Source organism: Zalophus californianus, chromosome X, assembly GCF_009762305.2.
Source record: "Zalophus californianus isolate mZalCal1 chromosome X, mZalCal1.pri.v2, whole genome shotgun sequence".
NCBI lineage: Eukaryota > Metazoa > Chordata > Mammalia > Carnivora > Otariidae > Zalophus > Zalophus californianus.
In genome coordinates this window covers 117,139,140-117,160,515 of record NC_045612.1, presented here as the reverse complement: position 1 = coordinate 117,160,515, position 21,376 = coordinate 117,139,140, and the positions used below count along the sequence as shown (strand labels likewise).

General features: G+C 41.5%; 1 protein-coding gene and 1 pseudogene across 1 annotated transcript in view; both read left to right on the top strand.

Moving 5' to 3' along the window:
* The window catches only part of LOC113930760 (carbonic anhydrase 5B, mitochondrial), a 40,392-nt gene extending 19,016 nt beyond the window's left edge, over nt 1-21,376 (top strand). Inside the window, exons 3-8 of the mRNA XM_035725689.1 lie at nt 553-750; nt 9,990-10,108; nt 11,564-11,659; nt 12,280-12,342; nt 13,364-13,519; nt 19,142-21,376. Coding sequence (XP_035581582.1) covers nt 553-750; nt 9,990-10,108; nt 11,564-11,659; nt 12,280-12,342; nt 13,364-13,519; nt 19,142-19,321 — 812 coding nt within the window. The 3' untranslated portion in view covers nt 19,322-21,376. The remainder of the gene's footprint in view (nt 1-552; nt 751-9,989; nt 10,109-11,563; nt 11,660-12,279; nt 12,343-13,363; nt 13,520-19,141) is intronic.
* LOC113930624 lies at nt 5,269-8,642 on the top strand (annotated as a pseudogene).

The window sequence follows — 21,376 nt, the reverse complement described above, 5'->3', positions numbered from 1 at the left end:
ATCGCAAGCTAAATTACAGACGCATGCCACGCAAGCCTTTATTCCTACTAGCCCGGCAATTAAAAGATTTACAGTGCTTTAGTGAACACTTGCGTTCCAAAAATTGTCCCTCCTCTTCCCCCGTGGCCTTGGTTGAAGAGAAATCCACGACGGAAAGTTTCATTAATTTGTACTTGTATGCGAACCTGGTTGGTGGGTGGGGCTCAGAAGATGATCAATAAAGAAAGGAGACCCGTTTGAGAATCCCCTCCTTCCACGTGGTGCTAGTCTGCACGCATCTTACTGTCCTCAGGAGACCGGGCGGCACCTGGTTTAGGTGAGAGGCGAGGGTAGACCGAGCGGCTCGTGGCTGACAGAGCAGCAGGCTGCCCCTGCGCCAGGCGCTCTCTGAGCCGCCTCTGTCCCCTGCTTCCGTCGGGCCCATGAGCCCCCGGGTGGCTAATTCCTGAGACTTGGATTCCGTCACCTCGACACACGCCAGCACCGGAGTTGCCTGCCGTGTGATCCCGGATAGCGGCGTCTTGACGATGGCCCCGCTGTGCTTTCTCCTAGTGCACCCGCTCTGGGAGACCGTGGACCTGGTCCCGGGGGGCGAGCGCCAGTCGCCCATCAACATCCGGTGGAGGGACAGCATCTATGATCCTGGCTTAAAACCGCTCACCATCTCTTACGACCCCACCACCTGCCTCCATGTCTGGAATAACGGGTACTCTTTCCTCGTGGAATTTGAAGATTCTGCAGATAAATCAGGTGAGAGCCCGACTGGTGGTCTTGTCTGGAGTTAAGGGACAGCCTCGTGTCAGCCCAGGCCACACCACACCGCATCCACGGGCACGCAGACCGCCTTGGGCAGTGGCATGGGACTCACTGCACTGAGCTTTTTCAACATATGAAAAAAAATCCCGTCTAGTTTTTATGAACATTTTCTTCTAGTATAGGTAGTACTTATTAATAAGTATGTATATTTCTATATATAGACAGGAGATAGGTTTTGAAATTAAAGCTTTGCCTGAAGTTTATTTTGTGTGTATTGAATATGTACTAATTTTCTCTGCTTGCTTGCTTTACAAGACACTTCTACATTAAATAGTATTACTATTTAGATTTAACTGAGCAGATTGCAATACCTTTGAAATGGGGTAAAAAGAATATTCATGTGTACATGACATTATTGTCTTAACAACCAGTTCTACATAGAAAAATGAAAACTCACATTCTGTTTATTTTATTGATTAAACAATGTTACTTGGTTTAATAGAAACACAACTTAAAAGAGATTTTCAAATCCAAATGTTGTATTGCTTTTGAATCTTCTGGTTTTCAACCTACCCAGATACAGACTAATCTGAATGATTTCAAAGTTTACCTGAAACTTTTAGTGTCTGCTGAACACAGAATGTGATTAATTCTATGTAGATTTCTTTTCTCTTTTTCTTCTTTTTTTTTCCAACCAAACTTGATGGTATCAAGTAATCTTAGTCTGAAATAATTTTTAGTTGAAATAGTATATCTTTAAAGAGTGGCTCTCAACCAGTGGCAGTTTTGCCCCATCTCCCTCCCCAGGAGCTGGGGGACTTGGCAACATGTGTAGGCATTTTCAGTTGTCACCCTTGCGGAGTGGGGTGGAGGGGGGTGCAACTGATATCTTTTGGGTCGAGGCCAGAAAAACTGCTGAAGGAAACTACAGTACACAGGGCAGCACTCACAAAGACTTACCCAGCCTCAAAAATCAATAGAGCCTCCGAGATTGAGAAACCCTTTCAGAAATTAGTTTTCTCTCGTGCATATGAGGACATGAGCCCATGAAAGTGTGAGTGAATGAAGTAAAAAATGTAACCTAAAGCATAAACAGAAGTGTTCCCTCCTGTATCTGTCCTGGTCCTGGCTCTAGGATTCTCACCTGTATCTTGGTTCTCTCTTCATTTTCCTAGTGATGCTCTGATACTTAGACCCAGCCCTCTGGCCCCAGCCACAAACTGACTGTTTCTCCATTGGGAATTATCTCCGGCTCTCTTCCCTTTGACCTGCTTCTCTGCTGTGATCCAGGAAGTGCTTAAGTCTGTCCTTAAGAGTTTAGGTGTCCCTATGTTCCCCCATTTTCTTCTTTCTCCCCCAGGGTATGACCTAGCCCCCTAACCTTGACCATCTTACATATATTTCTCAAACTAAGAAGAAAGTAATTACTCCTTTTCCTCCCAAATCCATTAGTATCTTTCCTAGTTTTTTCCAAAACCCCGTAGTGTGCCCCCATCTCAACTGGAAGCCTGTAATATTACACTGTATATAAGGATTCCAGAAATCTTCAAACTAGCAACCTACATTCCTATGTCCCAGATGACCACCTTGCATGATGATGAGCTTTACTTTGTCTCTGTCGAATTCTACTGTTACTCCTGCCAACTAGACTAGTGGGCAGACCCAGTCTGTAAACACCAACTCTCATGCGTGCACTCGGGATGCGTGGCGATCCTCTCAAGTCTCAGTCCTGTGTAGGGCCCTGGCAACCTTCTTTCTTTTTTTCTGAGGATCCTAAATGTTGGTTAGCCTTCTAATGACCTTGCTGATCTAGAGACTGTGTGTTTCCAATCTATGATTGCTTCATTGAGTTGGAAATTGTGGGAAGTTGTTCAATTGGTTTCTTAACCAAGTGATTAATCTCCAGATCATTCCAGGCACATAGCTTTCTGTTTTATTTTTTAGTCATTTTTTTTTCTTTTGAACAATAGATTCAAGAATGCTTTTCCACCCATTTGCTTGGGCCGTCTCAGATGGAAAACAAATGACTTGATTTTCCTCATAATAGCAATGAGGCACCTCCCAAGACAACTAACTAAATCATTCCTTGACATCACCTTCCCTAAGTGTGTCAGAGTGTCACACTGTTTTTACAAAACATACAAGAAAAATTGTGGAGCGGTTGCTAATTTTCTGCTTGTTTTGTTAGGAAGGACCAAAATAGGTAACCTCTTTTTATTAAGCGTTAATAATCATTTTCTTTAAGATACCATTAATCTATGATAAGTACCTAACTTTCTCTCTTTCTTTTTCCACATTTCAGTGGTTGCCTCCTATTTCCTGCTTATTCTTCATTGCTATTTCTCCATGCTGTTGCAAAATAATTCATAGCATTCAAAGAGGAAGAAAGAGTGAATGAACATAAAACCTAAAGAAAAAGTAAAAGAGAGCAAAGACTACCTAGAAATGAAGAAAGGCAAGAACATTGGTTCTAATTCTAGAAAGGAAAGGAGCTAATAAATATCAATGTCTATAAATTTTAAAAAACTAGGCAATGCTGCTGCAGTGTGCTTTACAAAGAACTCGGGATAAGGTATGTGAGGAAAGGGTTTGGGGAAGGTATGTGATAAAAAGAAAACATACCAAACCTTATGGGATGCAGCAAAAGCAGTGCTTAGAGGGAAATTAGACATGAAAATGCCTATATTGGAGAAGAAGAAATTTCTCAAATCAATAACCTAGCTTTCCACCTTAAGGAGCTAGAAGGAGAAGAGCGAACTAACCCCAAAGCAGACACAAAGAAGGGCATAATAAAGGACAGAGCAGAAATCAGTGAAGTCAAAAGTCGATTCTCCAGAAAGATCAACCAAACTGATAAACTCTTAGACAGGTGGACCAAGAACACAAATAAGAGAAGATTCAAATTACTAAAATCAGGAATGAAAGAGGGACATCACCACCAACCTTATCGAAATTAAAAGGATAATAAGAGAAGGTATGTGAGCGTCTTGTACCGCCACCCATTGCTGGGTGTTGTTTTCTTATTTGTCTCCCCTGAATAGGACACAGACAGTGATTTTAATGAGTGCCTGTGAGGGATACAAAATATTCTGGGGAAGGGCACTAAATTATGCCCTTGAATGATCTCTAATAATTCTACCTCCTCCATAAGTACCCTCATCGCCTATGTCACCAGGCCTCAAAGAGAGGAAGAGATGAGTCCTGTTGTTCTCCTAAGGGTGCTTCCTGCCCCATCATGCATCACTTTACACTTTTATGGGGCATCACCGGTAAAGCCAGGAAGAATGCTTCCACAGACATTTGAAGTTCTTCCGAATTTTGGTCCCACATTTACTTTTTCAACAATGTGATGATTTTTAGCAGATTTACAAGGTGGTGGAACCATTAGAGCAGTCCAATTTTAGAACATTTCTATCACCCCCAGCCAGTTTCGTGCCCATTTCCTTGCATTTAGTTTCATTTGTTTGGATCCTGTGTATCACCTTTCCCTTTATCATCCCGTTCTCTGCTAGCTCCTTCACCTTCACGTTAAAAGCAAAAGAAGGGAGCGAACATTACGTAGATTGCACACCATAGGCCCAGCACTAGGCTGGGTGTTTTATATTTGTCGTCTAATTTTTTACAAGTTTAATCCTTTCTCACCTTAGAAAACCAAAAGAACAAAATGTCAACAAGCTCAAATAAATATATATTTGTTTGAAATATCTTATGACTACTCTGCTTTCTAATTTCCTATCTTCCGTCTCCCTTCTCTGCTTGTTTCTTGCTGACTGTACTTGGCCCCTCTCATCTACACTTCTTCTCCCACTTACCCCACCCTTTTCCTCGCTCTTGCTGAGGATACCAGTGATGTTTCAATTAACAAACCCAACAGACACTTTGTAGTCCATTTCTTTAGTCCCTGGTTTCATGGAGGATCTTCTAAGTTCCAGGCACTGTGCCAGGTGCCCAGAATAGAAAGAGGAAGAAGGGATGGTCACTGCCTTTAAGGAGCTTACAATGTCAGGGGGTAGACAGACCCTTGAAGAGACATCGCTAATGCAGAGTGCTAAGCGCTGTGAGGGAAGGGTTCACGTGGGCTCCAGTGGGAGAAGGCTTCCTGGCAGAGGTGACATCTGGGTAGTCCACAAGGAGGTGGAGGTTCAAGGAAGTGCAATGCTTGTATTAGGTATTACTGTGTGTAGAGTGCAAGAAGGAAGACAAGCACGTCCTGAGGTAGGCAGGAGCCGATACTCAGAGAGTTCTGCAGACCGTGCCCAGAGACGGGGAATCTGGGTGCACCTTACCTGGGAACTCTTGCTCTAGGTCTTGCACTCGGCTGTGATTGAGGTGTTAGCTGTGGTTGGCGTTTCATCTCCAGGCTCCTCTGGCAAAGGATCCTCTTCCAAATTCACTCAAGTGGCCATTGGCAGGATTCAGTTTCTCTCAGGGCCTCAGTTCTTTGCTGGCTGATGGCCAGAGGCCGCTCCCTTTTCCTTGCCAAGTGGGCCTCTCCGTAGGGCAGCTCACAACATGGCAGCTGGCTTCGTCAGAGCGAGCAGGTAAGAAGAGTCTTGAGAGGGCAAGCGAGCTGGCAACCAGCATCTTTTTGTAACCTAATCTCAAAGGTGACATCCCATCAGTTTTGCCCTTAGAAGCAAGTCATAAGGTCCAGCTCATACTCAGGGGAAATTACATAAGGGTGTGAAGACCAGGAGATAGGGATCACTGAGAGTCATCTTAGAAACTGCCAGGACACATGGCCAATGACACAAAGCCCATTAATGCAAACTGAGGTCCTTTTCCTGTAAAGTGAATGCTCTTAACCACATCATACAGGAGAATACTTCCCTGCCTCACTTCTTCCCTATGTACAATTTATATAGGTGTAGTACCCAGCACATGTAGAGACTTTTTTTAAAAAGATTTTATTTATTTATTTGAGAGAGAGTGAAAGCATGAGTTGGGGGTAAGGGGCAGCAGGAGAGGGAGAAGCAGACTCCCTGCTGAGCAGGGAGCCCGACACCGGGCTCGATCCCAGGACCCTGGGACCATGACCTGAGCTGAAGGCAGATGCTTAACCGACTGAGCCACCCAGGCGCCCCTACATGTAGAGACTTAATGATTTTTCTGGCTAGAAGTGCCCAAGTCAGATGCCTGGGTATCTAACTTCCCTCCCAGAGATCACAAAGACAGAGGTACAGTGCCGTAGAGATAATGAGCCTGAGCCAGGCTGGGAGAGTGGAAGAAACGGCAGTGATGGTGACTGAAGAACTGTCAGGACCATCTAAAGGCAGTGGCCATTTCTCCCGCCCAGCCTGTTGTTGCCTGGAGAGCATGTGCCCAAAATGGGCAGGACATCTCTTTCTCAAGTGGCAAATGTGGATTTTTATGTGAAATTGTCTAGCTTTAAATGTTGGTAATGAACTTTAAAATGTATTTAGTATTGTGTGGGTGAATCAAAACACACCTGAAGACCAGTTCTGCCCCCTTCCCCCTGCAGCTACCCATTGCTGACATCTCTCTGCCTTGCTCATTATCTTGGGAGGAGACACACAGTGAGTGTCCAGGGTATGTTGCCAGTTTTTCTGGGGATAGGAGAGAAGGCCTTCCTCTCTCACCTTGCTCACTTAACTTGGGACGAGACCTTCAATTTCATTAAACACATTAGATTGAATATCTGCCAAAATCAAGCTCACAGTATGGAGCTGGCATAGCAAAACACGTTTTGGGAAGATAATTTTATTTTTATTTCAGTATGCTCTAGTACCATCCTCCTAGTAACTTAGTGAATCAGGTGGTATTATTCTCTGCACCTCCCCTGCCCCTCAAAGAAAAGTTCTCATTGGTATCTTTGCTCACCTCTTTAGAAAACTTTTTTTTTAAAGATTTTATTTATTTATTTGACAGAGGGAGAGACAGCGAAGAGAGGGAACACAAGCAGGGGGAGTGGGAGAGGGAGAAGCAGGCTTCCCGCCGAGCAGGGAGCCTGACGTGGGGCTCGATCCCAGGACCCTGGGATCATGACCTGAGCCGAAGACAGAGGCTTAACAACTGAGCCACCCAGGTGCCCCTTTCAAAAACTTTTTTTTATTTTTTTATTTTTAAAGATTTTATTTATTTATTTGAGAGAGAGAATGAGAGATAGAAAGCACGAGAGGGAAGAGGGTCAGAGGGAGAAGCAGACTCCCTGCCGAGCAGGAAGCCTGATGTGGGACTCGATCCCGGGACTCCAGGATCATGACCTGAGCCGAAGGCAGTCGCTTAACCAACTGAGCCACCCAGGCGCCCTCAAAAACTTTTTTTTAAAGAAATTATGTAAAATATTTTCAAAAGGCAGTAAGATAATAGCAGACCACTGCATGACATATCCAGTGTATTTGGTCCTTGGGGGTTGCTGTTGTCATACATAAAATTCAGCTAGTGATGCAAGAAACACTAAAGATCACTAAGATAGATGAGATGGGTGGGTTTTGTGCTGTTGTACTGGTTTAACCATGGACAGACATCACCAGGGTTGGATTAGATGGAAGAAAAGAGGAACTAATTAATATGTGTTAGCAAATTCAAGGGAAAAAATACCAGCACAACCTGAAGTCTGAGGAAGGGTGATTTTAAAATCTCATTTTATCTGAATATTTTGCGTTCAATGTATTGATTTCACTAGTTCAGAAAACTCTAAACAGAAGGTATTTATTATCCAACATGGTGAGGCCAGTGGTAGAGTGTGGATGACTCACATTGTTCACTGTGTTCAAAGAGAGAGGGGTGATAATTTTTCACTTGCAAAATTCCTATTCCATTTCAATGACAGGGAAAGAAATGCTAGTATCTTCCCAAATTGGAAAACAAGGGGCACCCGGCTGGCTCAGTTGATAGAGCATGTGACTCTTGATCTCAGCGTTGTGAGTTCGAGCCCCATGTTAGGTATAGAGTTTACTTAAGAAAAAAAAACATACCCGTGCATAAAGAAAGAGAGCATCTTTTGTCCCCACATTTCAGTTTTATGAGATTGGATTGGATAAATATGCTAAGAGAAATTTGCATTTTATTGCACAATTAGAAAGCAGGCACAATAATTCAAGGTCAAGATCATGTTCTAGGAAGAGGACTCCCTCATCTTCTAGGCATAGGCAATCAAGAAGCAGATTGAGAAGGAGATCCCATTCTAAGTCAAGGAGTAGGCGGGGATCCAAACGTCCAAGACAGAAAAGATTTCATTCCAGAGAGAGAGAGGTAGAAGGTAAAGGAGTACATCAAAAACCAGGGCCAAAAAGAAAGAAGGTAACGACAAGGAATGTTCCAAAATACCACCAAAAAGTTAGAGCACAGCCAGACGTTCCAGAAGCGGAAGCCGAGAGAGACAAGGACGAAGTAGGAGTGGCACAAGATCTCCTAAGAGCCTAGGTCACCTAAGAGAAAATCGTCTCACTCACCATCCCCTAGAAGACAAAAAGAAGAAGAAGAAAGATAGAGACAAAGAAAGAAGAGATAAAAAGAGAATAATCAACAAGCAAGAAGAAGAAAAGGAAAGATCGGGAAAAGGATCATCGGGAAAGAAAATCAGAGAGTGACAAAGAGGTAAAAGTTACACAGGATTGTGATGGAGAGGAACAAGGGGATGATAGCGACAAAGAGAAAAAAGAGAAGAGGCCAACAGAATCAAGTTCCCTTAAAACAAAAAACTGTTCTGTGGAAAAAGGAATTGGTGATTCACTAAGAGAATCAAAGTGAATGGAGCTGATCATCGTGAAGAAGATAGACATGTGAGTGGCTGCACGTTGCCTCCATGGGGAGCCAGCTGCGTACTCCTACCAGCGGCCGTTCCTTTGTCTGACTTCTTAATGCTGTATTTGTTTTTCTCAAACCCACATGGATACAGTTCTGAGTTACAAATGGTTACATAGCTCCTGATACTGATATTAGTTACTCACATCCCCAAAGCTTGTGCAAAGTGATACAGGAGTAACCAGTTCATGACATGATGAAATCTGATTGGGTAACCAAGCAATTTGAGTCTTCCGGTGCTGCTTCATAACAAACATGAAAAGCAGCGTGCATCCACAGCAGGCGTGAATTGTTCATGTTGTGTGATCTCCTTTATTAAGTAAGTTCACTTATAGTATTTCTAGAATTTGATTCATTGCTGCAATAGAGCCATATAGGGAATGCGTGTTAATTGTGGCAGGAATATCCTAAATGCCATTAAAATCCTCCAACGTAATGGATCTGCTTATGGTCTTGTGTGCTGACATGACAAATTAGCGTTCTTATAGTTACATCTGAAAATGAACATTTGAAATAGATAATCCTTTAAGCCTCATAGCTAAATTTTTGTGGCTTTTGTTTAACTTTGAAAGGTTATGTATGCACTCATTTTTTTTTAATGGCCGACTAGGCTTTAATTACAGAAACAAGATTTCAAATGAAACTGTCTTTGGCGGTGAATAAGTAGCATATTTTGAAGTAGAGTCATATACTTTTTCATTAAGGTGTTTAGGAATTTTTTTTCCCTGAAATCATTTATCCCACCTCTACGGCAGTGAAAGCTATCTGCCTGAGTCCATCTGTAAAAGAAAGTCGTCTCTTGTCCTGATTTTCAATTTTCCACTCTTTCATTAATTTGTTTTCATCTCAGTATTGGAAAAGGGGGTAGTGCATTTTAAATGGACCTTCATAATAAGACAGATGTACTTTATAAGGTACTTTTTATTTGACCTCAAGTATAAAACCAATACCTTTTGTTACTGTTACTGCAATAGTAGTCTGATGCACACAGTGATGGCATGTGAAATGCGGCTGGGTTCTTAGTTACAGGAGTTTCAAGCTTCACTTCTATGCGGTAGAAACTAAAGTAGGCTACAGTCTATGCCATGTTGATGTACAGTTTCTAAAATTGTTTTACAAGACTTTGATAATAAAACCCTTAAACTTATTTCATGTTCCTGTAAAAAAAAAAAGTGGGCACAGTAAATATAGAATATAAAAATAAGTCAAGAATTGGCCTATAACAGTTGTAGGTAGCTTGGAGTGCCGTTAAATTTCAGTGTCTTTCAGAGTGCAGGTCGTGCCCTGATACCTGTATTGACTGTGTGGAAATCAAGTTTCTATACACTTGTATCTAATATCTAAGTGGGCTCCACTTAAGACAGGTTTATGTAGAAGGTCCACCCAAAGCTCTGGCCTTCCCCCCCCCCCACATTCCTCCATGGTATGAAAAACTGTCCCCTGAATTGTTGGGCGTGCCATTTCAGTGATCGAGGGAGGACCCCTGGAGCACAACTACCGATTGAAGCAATTCCATTTTCACTGGGGTGCCATCGATGCCTGGGGCTCCGAGCACACCGTGGACAGCAAATGTTACCCGGCAGAGGTATGTTGAGCAGCTTGGGAGCAGTGACAACTGTGAGGGGGGGACAGTGCTGTGTTTCTAAGACAGCCTCAGGAAAAATTGGGGCGGGGGGTCCTATAAATGCTAAAGCGCTCTCTCAGGCATATGTGATTACTCCCAGTTTATACATGTAAACATGATGATCTGCCCTCATCTCAAATAACAGAGCAGAAATGAACCTTAAGATCCTAAAACAGAATCCTTCCAGAATTCTAAGCTAGGCTCAAATTATAGCCTGAAGTTATAACTCAGGCCACCATGCAGGGCCACCAGGTTGAATTAATCCAAGTGAGAATTGGTAGGAGCCTCAAGGAAGGCTGTGGAGATAGAAATAGAGGAAAAGAGCAAGATTTAACAGGCATTTCTGAAATAAAAAGGCACAGGACTTGGAGGCAGGGTCCACTTCAGGAGAGGAGAGGAACAAGTGAACCGTGACCTTGAGGGTCTACTTGGGAGGCTGGGTGATGATGCATTCGTGAATGATGGACAAGAAATAATTTGTAGGGAAGTATAGGGAAGGCATAAGGAAGTAGAATTTCTTCTTACAATTTTTCCCCTAATTTAGTTTTAGATGTTACCTTAAAAAGAAGCACATTTTAAGTGGTTATCCCTCAAAGAAATTTGTCTTCAACTCTTGTCTAATTCCCATGGAGAGAGAATCTATTTCTCTCAACATAAACCTCTCTCCTTAGGATGCAAATAGATTTTGGATATGATGGTTTCATGCAAATCAGTATGGGAATGGACAGATGTTGCTCCCTCACTGAAATATTACTTACCTTGTTGTATTTTTTTATTTTTTTATTTTTCTCTATTCAGAAGTAATATTAGGGGTGCCTGGGTGGCTTCTCAGTTGAGTGGCTGACTCTTGATTTTGGCTTGGGTCATGATCTCAGGGTCCTGGGATTGAGTCCCGCTGATCAGGCTCTACCCTCTGTGTGGAGTCTGCTTGAGAGTCTCTCTCTCTCTTTCTCTCTCTCTCTCTCTCGGCCCCTCCCCCCCAAGATAAATAAGTAAATATTTTTTATTTTATTTATTTATTTATTTATTTATTTATTTGAGAGAGAGAACGAGATAGAGAATGAGAGGGGGGAGGGTCAGAGGGAGAAGCAGACTCCCTGCTAAGCAGGGAGCCCGATGTGGGACTCGATCCCAGGACTCCAGGTTCATGACCTGAGCCGAAGGCAGTCGTCCAACCAACTGAGCCACCCAGGTGCCCGATAAATCTTTTTTTAAAAAAGAAGTAACATCAATTGCTGCTCCTGCATGCAATTCTTCCTATTTATTTCTCTCATTTTGCACCAGATTGGTGTATGCTTTTCTCAGCGGCTTTATTTGGGTGAGGGACCATGTTAAAATACCGTATTGAATAAGGCTGTTTGTTTTGGAGTGATCCTGTGCGGTCATGTGTCAAACCAGCTTTTAATGGTGTTTCAGCTGCATTTGGTACATTGGAATGCAGCCAAATTTGAAAACTTTGAGGATGCAGCATTGGAAGAACATGGTTTGGCTGTGATCGGAGTATTTTTAAAGGTAAGAAAGTCTGACCAACTTTAAATGATGTGTTGTATCCTAGGACGAAAAGATACAACATTGTAATATTAAGATCTAAGTGTATTGGGATTAAAAAGAAACAATGACTGGCTTGTGGAATGTTGTACATCTGAAACTAAAGTAATATTGTGTGTCAACTAAACTTCAACTTAAGAAAACAGGAAAGAAACAAAATGAACAGTGGTTAAAATACAAGATTGCTATGAATATATTTCAAGTGGTATAAAAATGCACAGTCCAGTAGAGTAGTCACAAGCCACATGTGGCAAATGAGCTCTCGAAATGGGCCTACTTGGTGGAAAAATTTTTAATTTTAATTAATTAAAATTTCAACATAAGGACTGATATTTAAGTGGAGCAGGGGCACGTTTCCCTGCAGGCACGCAGACCCTGTCAGCAAACAGCCTGCTCATTTGTTCTGTATCTAATTGAATTCAGTGACGTTTTTAGTGATCTAAGTTACCAGTTTAAGTGTATAAGTGTGTGATTGGTTTGTTTTTATGTAATCACCAGGTGACTAATTTTATTTCACATTCTGTCATGATTTCAAAAGTGAGATGTCAATTATTTTTAATATTTTCTCATTGCTGCTCTTTTAGCTAGGCAAACATCACAAAGAGCTACAGAAATTGGTGGATGCTTTGCCATTGATCAAGCATAAGGTAATACTATTTTTCCCTAAGTCACTTGAAATACATGTTATGTTTAATCTCAAGAGTAGAGACACTCACAAGGCACATTGCGAGTTGTCAAGAAAGAGCACTTGCCACTTCATATGCGTGTGTTGAGAGCCCCCGGCCCTGGGACACCTTACAGGGGCAGAAGTGGTTCTGTGGGTGCACGCTGACCCCTTTGGTTTTGCTGCCCTGCCCTAGCACTGGGGGACTCGGGAACCCAGTTCTGTCCCCTCCTCTGCTCCTTCTGAGTCCCTGTGGAAACACCCAGGGCAGCCCTGTTGACTCGACCTCCCGTCCCACGGGCAGAGAGCAGAGAAGCGTTTGACAGAAACGTGGCTTGGCCGGCTGTAAAGAACAATGACCCGTATTCTTCAGAATGGATACCTTTGTCCAGGCCCCAGGACTAACTGTTCATGATTCAGAATCCCGAAGGGGCTGTTCCCTGGAGGTCCGCATCTTCTCTCTCTCTCTCTCTCTCTCTCTCTCTCTCTCTCTCTCTCTCTCTCTCTCTCTCTCTCCCCCCCCCCCCCGTCCTCCCCACCTCGGTCTCTCTCCGCACCACCTCTTTCCCTCTCTCTCCCTGTTTATCTCCCTCTTTTCCCTTCCCTCTCTTCTGTCTCCCCTTTTTGTCCAGGAGCCTGGCTCCCCCAAATTTGCATTGTGTTTTCAGAAAGGAGAATTCTGTTGGTTTCTCTTGAAAAAAAGAAATCTTGTTCGTGCACCAGCTACTGCCTGATGCCTCCCAAAGAGTTCAGAGGGGACCACCCGCAGTAAACTTCCAGAATGGAGGGAGGAAGTGGTTTGTGCCGTGTTCCCGTGGAGGACTATCAGAACTACATAGTTAATTACAGGAACAAGGCATGGGCGTGATTCTGTCCTAAGGTACCCAGAAATCCTCTAGACCATTGATGGTCCCCAGCCTCCCCGAGATTCATCACTTCATCATCTGATTCCTGAGTAATTTTCACCACGAGATGATAACTTGGTGACCTCTTCTCTTGGCCAGGACACCCTTGTGGAATTTGGGTCGTTTGATCCTTCCTGCCTGATGCCTGCCTGCCCAGATTACTGGACCTACTCGGGATCCCTGACTACCCCGCCACTCTCCGAGTCCGTCACCTGGATCATTAAGAAGCAGCCCATAGAGGTTGATCATGATCAGGTATGTTCTTTCCACATTTCTGTCTGAGGAAATCCTAGCCTGCCCATTTAAAACAAGGCTAGGCTCCAACTTTGGCATCAGTTGTTAATATCTTATAATGCTTATACATTTTTATTAAAATGTGCTAATATCTTGTCTTAAAATTTGGATATAAATTAGGGAATGCTTCAAGTCAACTAGAGAGAAGAGTTAAAATTTAGGAAACAAGCTTTTTACTTTCATATTTGGCAATGACATATGTCTTATGCATTGTGTATTTTATATATAAATATGAATCTCTATATAAACAAGACCCTTTTAAAGGGAAGAATGAAGGCTGGAAATGGATATGCTCAAAACCCTTTAAAATCCATAAGGGAGGGCGCCTGGGTGGCTCAGTTGGTTAAGCGACTGCCTTCGGCTCAGGTCATGGTCCTGGAGTCCCGGGATCGAGTCCCACATCGGGCTCCCTGCTCAGCAGGGAGTCTGCTTCTCCCTCTGACCGTCTTCCCTCTCGTGCTCTCTGTCTCTCATTCTCTCTCTCTCAAATAAATAAATAAAATCTTAAAAAAATAAAAAATAAAAAAAAAATAAAATCCATAAGGAAATTTTGCTCTGGAACCTCAGGATAAAGACAGAATCCAACAATGTCTGTCCAGAAATTCTAAGTCAGATGTTTTGAACTTCTTTAAAAGTAAGTTTAAGTGGTGATTACTATGTCAACGAACAAAATCCTGTTTAATTCATAATTTAACTAAACTACAGTAATATTTGTATATGCTTGCTTTATGGGCTTTTTATTAATTACAAAGCATTTTCACAAGAGCAAAAGCTTCCAAAATCTTTTTTATGAAGTCAGGATAACGGATACCAACATCCATCAAATATTGGACCAAAAAATAAAGATAAACTAAAGATTGAAAAATATATTTAATTTTTTTAAAGATTTATTTATTTATTTTAGAGAGGGAGAGAGAGAGAGAAAGAGCATGAGCAGTAGGGGCAGAGGGAGAGAGAGAATCTTAAGTAGGCTCCATGCCTAGCACAGAGCCTCACATGGGGCTCGATCCCATGACCCTGAGATCATGACCTGAGCCGAAACCAAGAGTCCAATGCTTAACCGACTGCGCCACCCAGGCACCACTCTGAAGAATATATTTTAAAGAAAGCAAAAATAATATATGAGAAATAGAAGCTAGCAGTATATTAGAAGAAATAATACACTTCAACCAAATAATGTATATTCCAGCAAAGTAAGGATGGTTCATTATTAGGAATGATATTAATATAATTTATCATATCAGTGAATCTACATAGAAAAATCATATAACCATTTCCATATATTGTTAAAAGGAATTAGCAAAATTCACTATTCAGTTTTAAAATTTTTTTAAGGTTTACTTATTTTTTTAAAGATTTTATTTATTTATTTGACAGAGAGAGCACAAGTAGGCAGAGCCATAGGGAGAGGGAGAGGGAGAGGGAGAAGCAGGTTCCCCGCTGAGCAGAGAGCCCGATGCGGGGCGTGATCCCAGGACCCCGGGATCATGACCTGAGCCAGAGGCAGGCGCTTAACCGATGAGCCACCCAGGCACCCCAGGTTTATTTATTTTAGAGAGAGAGCAAGCACACAGGGGCAGAGGGAGAGGTAGAGAAAAACTTCGGCAGACTCTTCACTGAGCTTGGCACTCGGAGCCTGAAGCAGGGCTTGACCTCATGACCCTAAGATCATGACCTGAGCCAGAACCAAGAGTTGGATGCTCAACCCACTGCGTCACCCAGGGGCCCCTCAATTTCTTAAATTTTTAAATACAATAGAAATGAATGGAGAGTTCCCTAACTTGATAAAAGGGATTGCTCTGAGTTCAAAAATAAATAGTATGCCTAAGAGAGAAAGATTATTACCATATACAATTTTTTTTTAAAGATTTTATTTATTTGACAGAGAGAGACACAGTGAGAGAGGGAACACAAGCAGGGGGAGGGGAAGAGGGAGAAGCAGGCTTCCCGCAGAGCAGGCAGCCCAATGTAGGGCTCAATCCCAGGACCCTGGGATCATGACCTGAGCTGAAGGCAGATGCTTAACGACTGAGCCATCCAGGCACCCTACCATATACGATTTTGTATTATGTTCCTGAAGTAACCAATACAATTAGACCAAAAAAGAAAAAATTAGAGAAACAATAAAAAACTACTTCAAAAATAAGGTAATTTAGTAATTAGTGGAGTATAATATTAATTTATAAAAATCAATGCATTTAACATATATAAATCATAATCAGTTAAAGGATGTAATGATATAGAGTTATAATAGAAGAATGAACACTATTTATAATGGAAACAAAAATATAAAATGCCTTAGAGTAAGCCTAACAAAATTTAACATGTAAACTTAAAACATCCCTGAAGGACGTAAAAGAATTCATAAAATTTGGGCACCTGGGTGGCTCAGATGGTTAAGCGTCTGCCTTTGGCTCAGGTCATGATCCCAGGGTCCTGGGATCGAGTCCTGCATCGGTCTCCCTGCTCCTTGGGAGCCTGCTTCTCCCTCTGCTTCTCTCTCTCTCTGTCTCTCTCTCTGTCTCTCATGAATAAATAAATAAAAAAAAAATCTTAAAAAAAAAGAATTCATAAAATTCATACCACACTATTAATCAGAAGACAGCATAGAAACAACTTCGATGTCAACTCTCTTTCAGTTGTTATTCTCCATTAATTGTTTATTCTCCCTAAATTTGATGTGGTTCATTTACTATGTCAATAGGATTTTTAGATAGATGTGCTACTTCTAAAATCACACAGAAAAACAAACAAGCATAAATAGCCAGGGAAAATTCTGAAAGAAAAAATGAGAGATAAGATTAGATCCACAAAGTTATAAAGCCTCAATAATGAAATAGTGTGGTACTGGCACACAAGAGATCACTGGAGGGAAGAAAGTGGTAAGTTCAGGAATACAGCCAAGTACATATGAGAATTTAGTTTGTGATAAAGGTAGCATCTCATCTCATTTGGGGGGGTGGGAATGAGATTCTTCAGTAAAGGCTGTTGGGGGACAACTGGGCCAACATTGGGGGAAGAAAAGTTAGATCCACCATTCAGACCTCACACAAGAATATATTCCAGATATATTAAATGTTAAAAACACCACCATAAAAGTGCGAGGACAAGCATAGAGAAATCTTTTATACCTCCAAGTGGAGGGGACTTTTCTAACATATCAAACCCAGAAGTCCTAAAGAAAGTAACTAGTAAGTTAGACCATGAAATTTTTTTTTTTAAATCTGTGTGATGAAAACCACCAAAAACAAGTGACAAAAAATAGCTTAACTGTCATAGCCTGGGCTTGGTGGCCTATACGTTTAGTCTGCGTCTCTCCTTCATATTTAAAAACTGACGTAACACTGAAAAATAAATCAGTAAAATCAATAAATCAGAGGGTCGGTGGCCCATGTGAGGAGTTTTCAAATGAAATCTCAACACAGAAAATTCATTGAGAAAAAAAATGTTAGCTGTCATCTATAATCCCAGTAACCTATAATCAGTGTCAGTCATTGGTTAAATCCTTCTGGTTTTTTATCTATACATATACACATAAATCCTTTTGGTCTTTTATCTGCATAAATATACATAAGTTTCTTAAACAAATGGAATCATTCTGTACCTACCATTTTGTTCCTCTTTTCACTCAGTGATATGTAGAACATTTTATAGATAATAAGCATTATCTTCAATATCATTTTTTATGGCAATGTACTAGTCCATTTTATAGATCTAATGTAACTTATTATTTTTAAAGATTTTATTTATTTGAGATAGAGAAGGGGTGAGAGAGCATGAGCAGGGGGAGAGGCAGATGGAGAGGGACAGGCAGACTTTCCACTGAACAGGGAGCCCGACGTGGGGCTCGACCCCAGGACCCTTGGATCATGAGCTGAAGCAGACGCTTAACCGACTGAGCCACCCAGGCACCCCTAATGTAACTTATTGTTGATACTTGAGCTATTTCTAATCCTTTGCAATTAGCTGAATAAAAAAAATAAATCTTAACTACTTGGGCATGTTCTTAATTTATTAGGGTATATGTGTAATTTGCAAGTACGGTCACTATGTTTGGCACTTGCCCCTGGTCACAGTCCTGCCTCTGCAGCTCTACTTGACCTGAAGTCTTTGGTCCAAGCATGCTTGCCTACTGTGCCCCAGGCTGTTCTCTCCATAGCTGCAGTGTGCCTGATTGAGTGAGGAGAAATGTTGTGGAAAGGTCTTATGGCTGGCTTGAAGTCAAGTGTTCCAAAATACAGTTGCTCAGAAAGCCAGGGGGTGAGTGATGCTATTGCCATGTCAGAGAACAAGCCCTTGATCTGGGGCTGCTCCTTTTGTACTGAGCTGCACTGTCCAATCCATTAGCCAGCATGTGGCCATTTAAATTAAAATATAAATACAGGGACGCCTGGGTGGCTCAGTCGTTTGGCTCAGGTCATGATCCCAGGGTCCTGGGATCGAGCCCCACATTGGGCCCCCTGCTGGGCGGGAAGCCTGCTTTTCCCTCTCCTACTCCCCCTGCTTGTGTTCCCTCTCTCGCTGTGTCTCTCTTTGTCAAATAAATAAATCTTAAAAATATATATATATAAAAATACATTAAAATAAAAATTAAGTTAAAAATTCAGTTACAGGGCACCTTGCTGGCTCAGTCAATAGAGCATGCGTGTCTTGATCTCGGGGTTGTGAGCTTGTGAGCCCCACGATGGGTGTAGCAATTACTAAAAAATAAATAAATAAACTTAAAAAAATTAAAAATAAATACAGAAAAATTCAGTTCCTTAGTTGCACTGGCCACATTTCAAGCACTTAGTAGCCATATGTGGTTTGCGGCTACCATAATGAATCATGCAGAGCACATTTCTATCATCCCAGCAAATTCTTCTGGACAGTGATGGTAGGGGGTATCCCACTGCCTGTTAAAAAGATATCCACATACACTGCCTTCCCCACAATGCCCAGGTACGGTGAGCAATGAATAATACATTGTTTATGTTAATGATTTAGTTACATTTTGAAAAAACAAAACATTTTCAGCACTGTTACTATATGCATCAGGTCTTCCCTATGTTATCCTGTAGGCTATTTTGCCCATTTCAAGATGAGGTTCCTAGGGACGCCTGGGTGGCTCAGTCAGTTAAGCATCTGCCTTTGGCTCAGGTCATGATCCCGGGGTCCTGGGATTGAGTTTGGCGTTGGGCTCCCTGCTCTGCAGGGAGCCTGCTTCTCCCTCTCCCACTGCTGTTCCCCTTTACTTATGCTTGCTCTCTCTTTCTCTCTCTCAAATAAATAAATAAAATCTTTAAAAAAATAAAGATTAGGTTCCTAGAATCAAAGATGAAGTAACTTGTCCTTGGCAAATGGCCAATATGTGGGGGACAGGGCCTTTGACCCCCAGTCTTCAGATTCCAAGTACCACATTGGCTTTACCACCTCCTCTCGCTCTCCTCCCCACACATTTTATTCCCTGTCTAGCAGTGAAAGGCATTCCTACCCAGAAAGAAGTACTGTGTCTCGTTGTGGAAGAATGTTTGAGAATTGTAAAAATGAAAGTTAAGCTGTTACTCTATTGAAACTGTTTATGCTTCCTACTTCTGTTTCTAGCTTGAACAGTTTCGGACCCTGCTTTTCACTTCAGAGGGGGAGAAAGAGAAAAGAATGGTGGACAATTTCCGCCCCCTTCAGCCGCTAATGAATCGCACTGTCCGCTCTTCCTTCCATCATGATTATGTACTGAATATACAAGCGAAACCCCAGCCTTCAACTAGCCAAGTGACCCCCTAAGGTGCTCATCTCTAGGCAGTACTTTGCTTTAATAAATACTAGCTTTTTAAAAATTGCTAACTGGACTATTCTAAACACCTGCATTTAATAATGATTATAGATAATGCATTTCTTGGTGTGGCAGTGCTTCGTCAGTCTTCGAGGAAAGCTCTTTGGTAAACGAGTTCTTAATTTTATTGATAATGACATTTAATGCTGAAGTAGCAGCACAAGACGGGAGTTTCTCCTTACAGCAACCTGTTGGTAATTGTAATGTCTTTTTATGTCTGATATTTCTGCGCTGCCTTTTCATGTTTATTAGTAGCTCTGTAGAGTTATAAGTACGGATGGTAATCAAAATATTTAACAACTAGAAAGGCACAGACACTGACCATCCAGAAGGCAGGCCTTTCAGAAACAACCCTAGGGCCCAAACTGGTACTTCCTGGCTCGCTGAACATTGGCCATAGTTTTAGGTATATTTTATTTTAAAACATGAATGTATATTCTTTTATGAGGCCTTCTCAATATTTGCCCTGATCTTCAGTTGTCATTCCTAGTACATGATATGCTTACTGTCAGTTTATGGTATAGAAAAAATATTTTGTAGTTCAAAGAAAACAAGATTTTACTTACAACTAGGAATCCTTTTGCACTTCTGAAGATTAGATATATTACTTCAGGACTTGATCATATAGAAAGCATATGCGGGACATTTTAAAGAAAATGCCTGAAGTGCCTAGAATTTAAAATTTTTTCATGACATATTTACAGAAATCTTTTTCGAAAGACTAATAATATAACAGTCTATAGTTTATAGTGTTATTTTGCATTGTTTGTACACTGTTTCATAAAATATAATGTTTTCCACAATGACAGAACTATCTTGACTTCCCTTGAAAACTGAACTTTATTTCATTAGTTGAGGTTCTTTGCAAAGCAGGTGCTCAACATAAACTTCCCAATTTATACAGTGGTTTAGAAGACTTTCACTACAGTAAAAAGGAGAGAAACTTAACAGGCTAAAAATCTAGAGAATTCTACATATTCTGAGGAATCCATGCCATTGTTGCCTTTGCTTGTGCATATCTTGGAATGTTTCTAGTTGCCTATAAGCCTGTGTTCAAACTCATATTGCATTTACTAGTAGTATTTCTTTCATTAGTATGCTAATCATCTGATCTGCAAGGTAAGGTTGGATGAGTAGACTTAACACTACTGCACTGTACACTGGAAAAGGTTAAGATGGTAAATTTTATGTGTCTTTTACCACAATTAAAAATAAATAATACATTCAGTAGGAAAAAAATAAGGTTGGAGTTTTCTGTGTAAGTTTGGGGGGATATCTGCTCTTAAAAAAGGGAGGGGGCAAAGGCATTTGCTTCTAAAATACACGCCTTCTCTAGGAAGAAAATGAATAAAATTCTTAAAAAGATAAATGTGGGGGGGGAGTTTATGTTAACTGTATATAATTGATCTGTTCAAACCATAGTTACCTTTATTTAAAAGGGTAAACACACAAGATACACATTTTCCAGAGCACATGGGCTTCCCTCCCAGGCCTCTTGCAAACTCCTCATGCAAAATTCTCTTGCAATGAGTCTTCCACATTGGAGTGAGAACCAACGTACCAATGCCTGATTTGCCCTTAAATCTTAGAGCTACAAAGATGTATTTATTGGGTGTGTCCTGGTTTGCCACTCGTGATTCACCTGCACCTGGTGTTCTGGTGTGATTATTAACAGCATCCTCTCACTCTCAGCCGTGTCCTGGTTTGCATGATAAATTCTTGGTCACCTTCTCCATAGAGGTTATGGAAACTGCCTTGGGGAGGTGTGGTTCCATCTTATCCATATGACCTCCAAAGGGGTGCTGCAGATCCTGGGGCTACTATACACCCTAACAAGAAACTTTTTGTCTTTTGTGCCCCCAAAAGTGTTTTACTTGTACCTTCCTAAACTTGAAGGGGGAAAATGGGCTTGAGGTCTGTCAGAGGGCTTGAGAAAGAATTTTGTATTAACATTGCTGCTCATCTTCATTAAATATTATAATAAAACATTTTCTTTACAATATTAA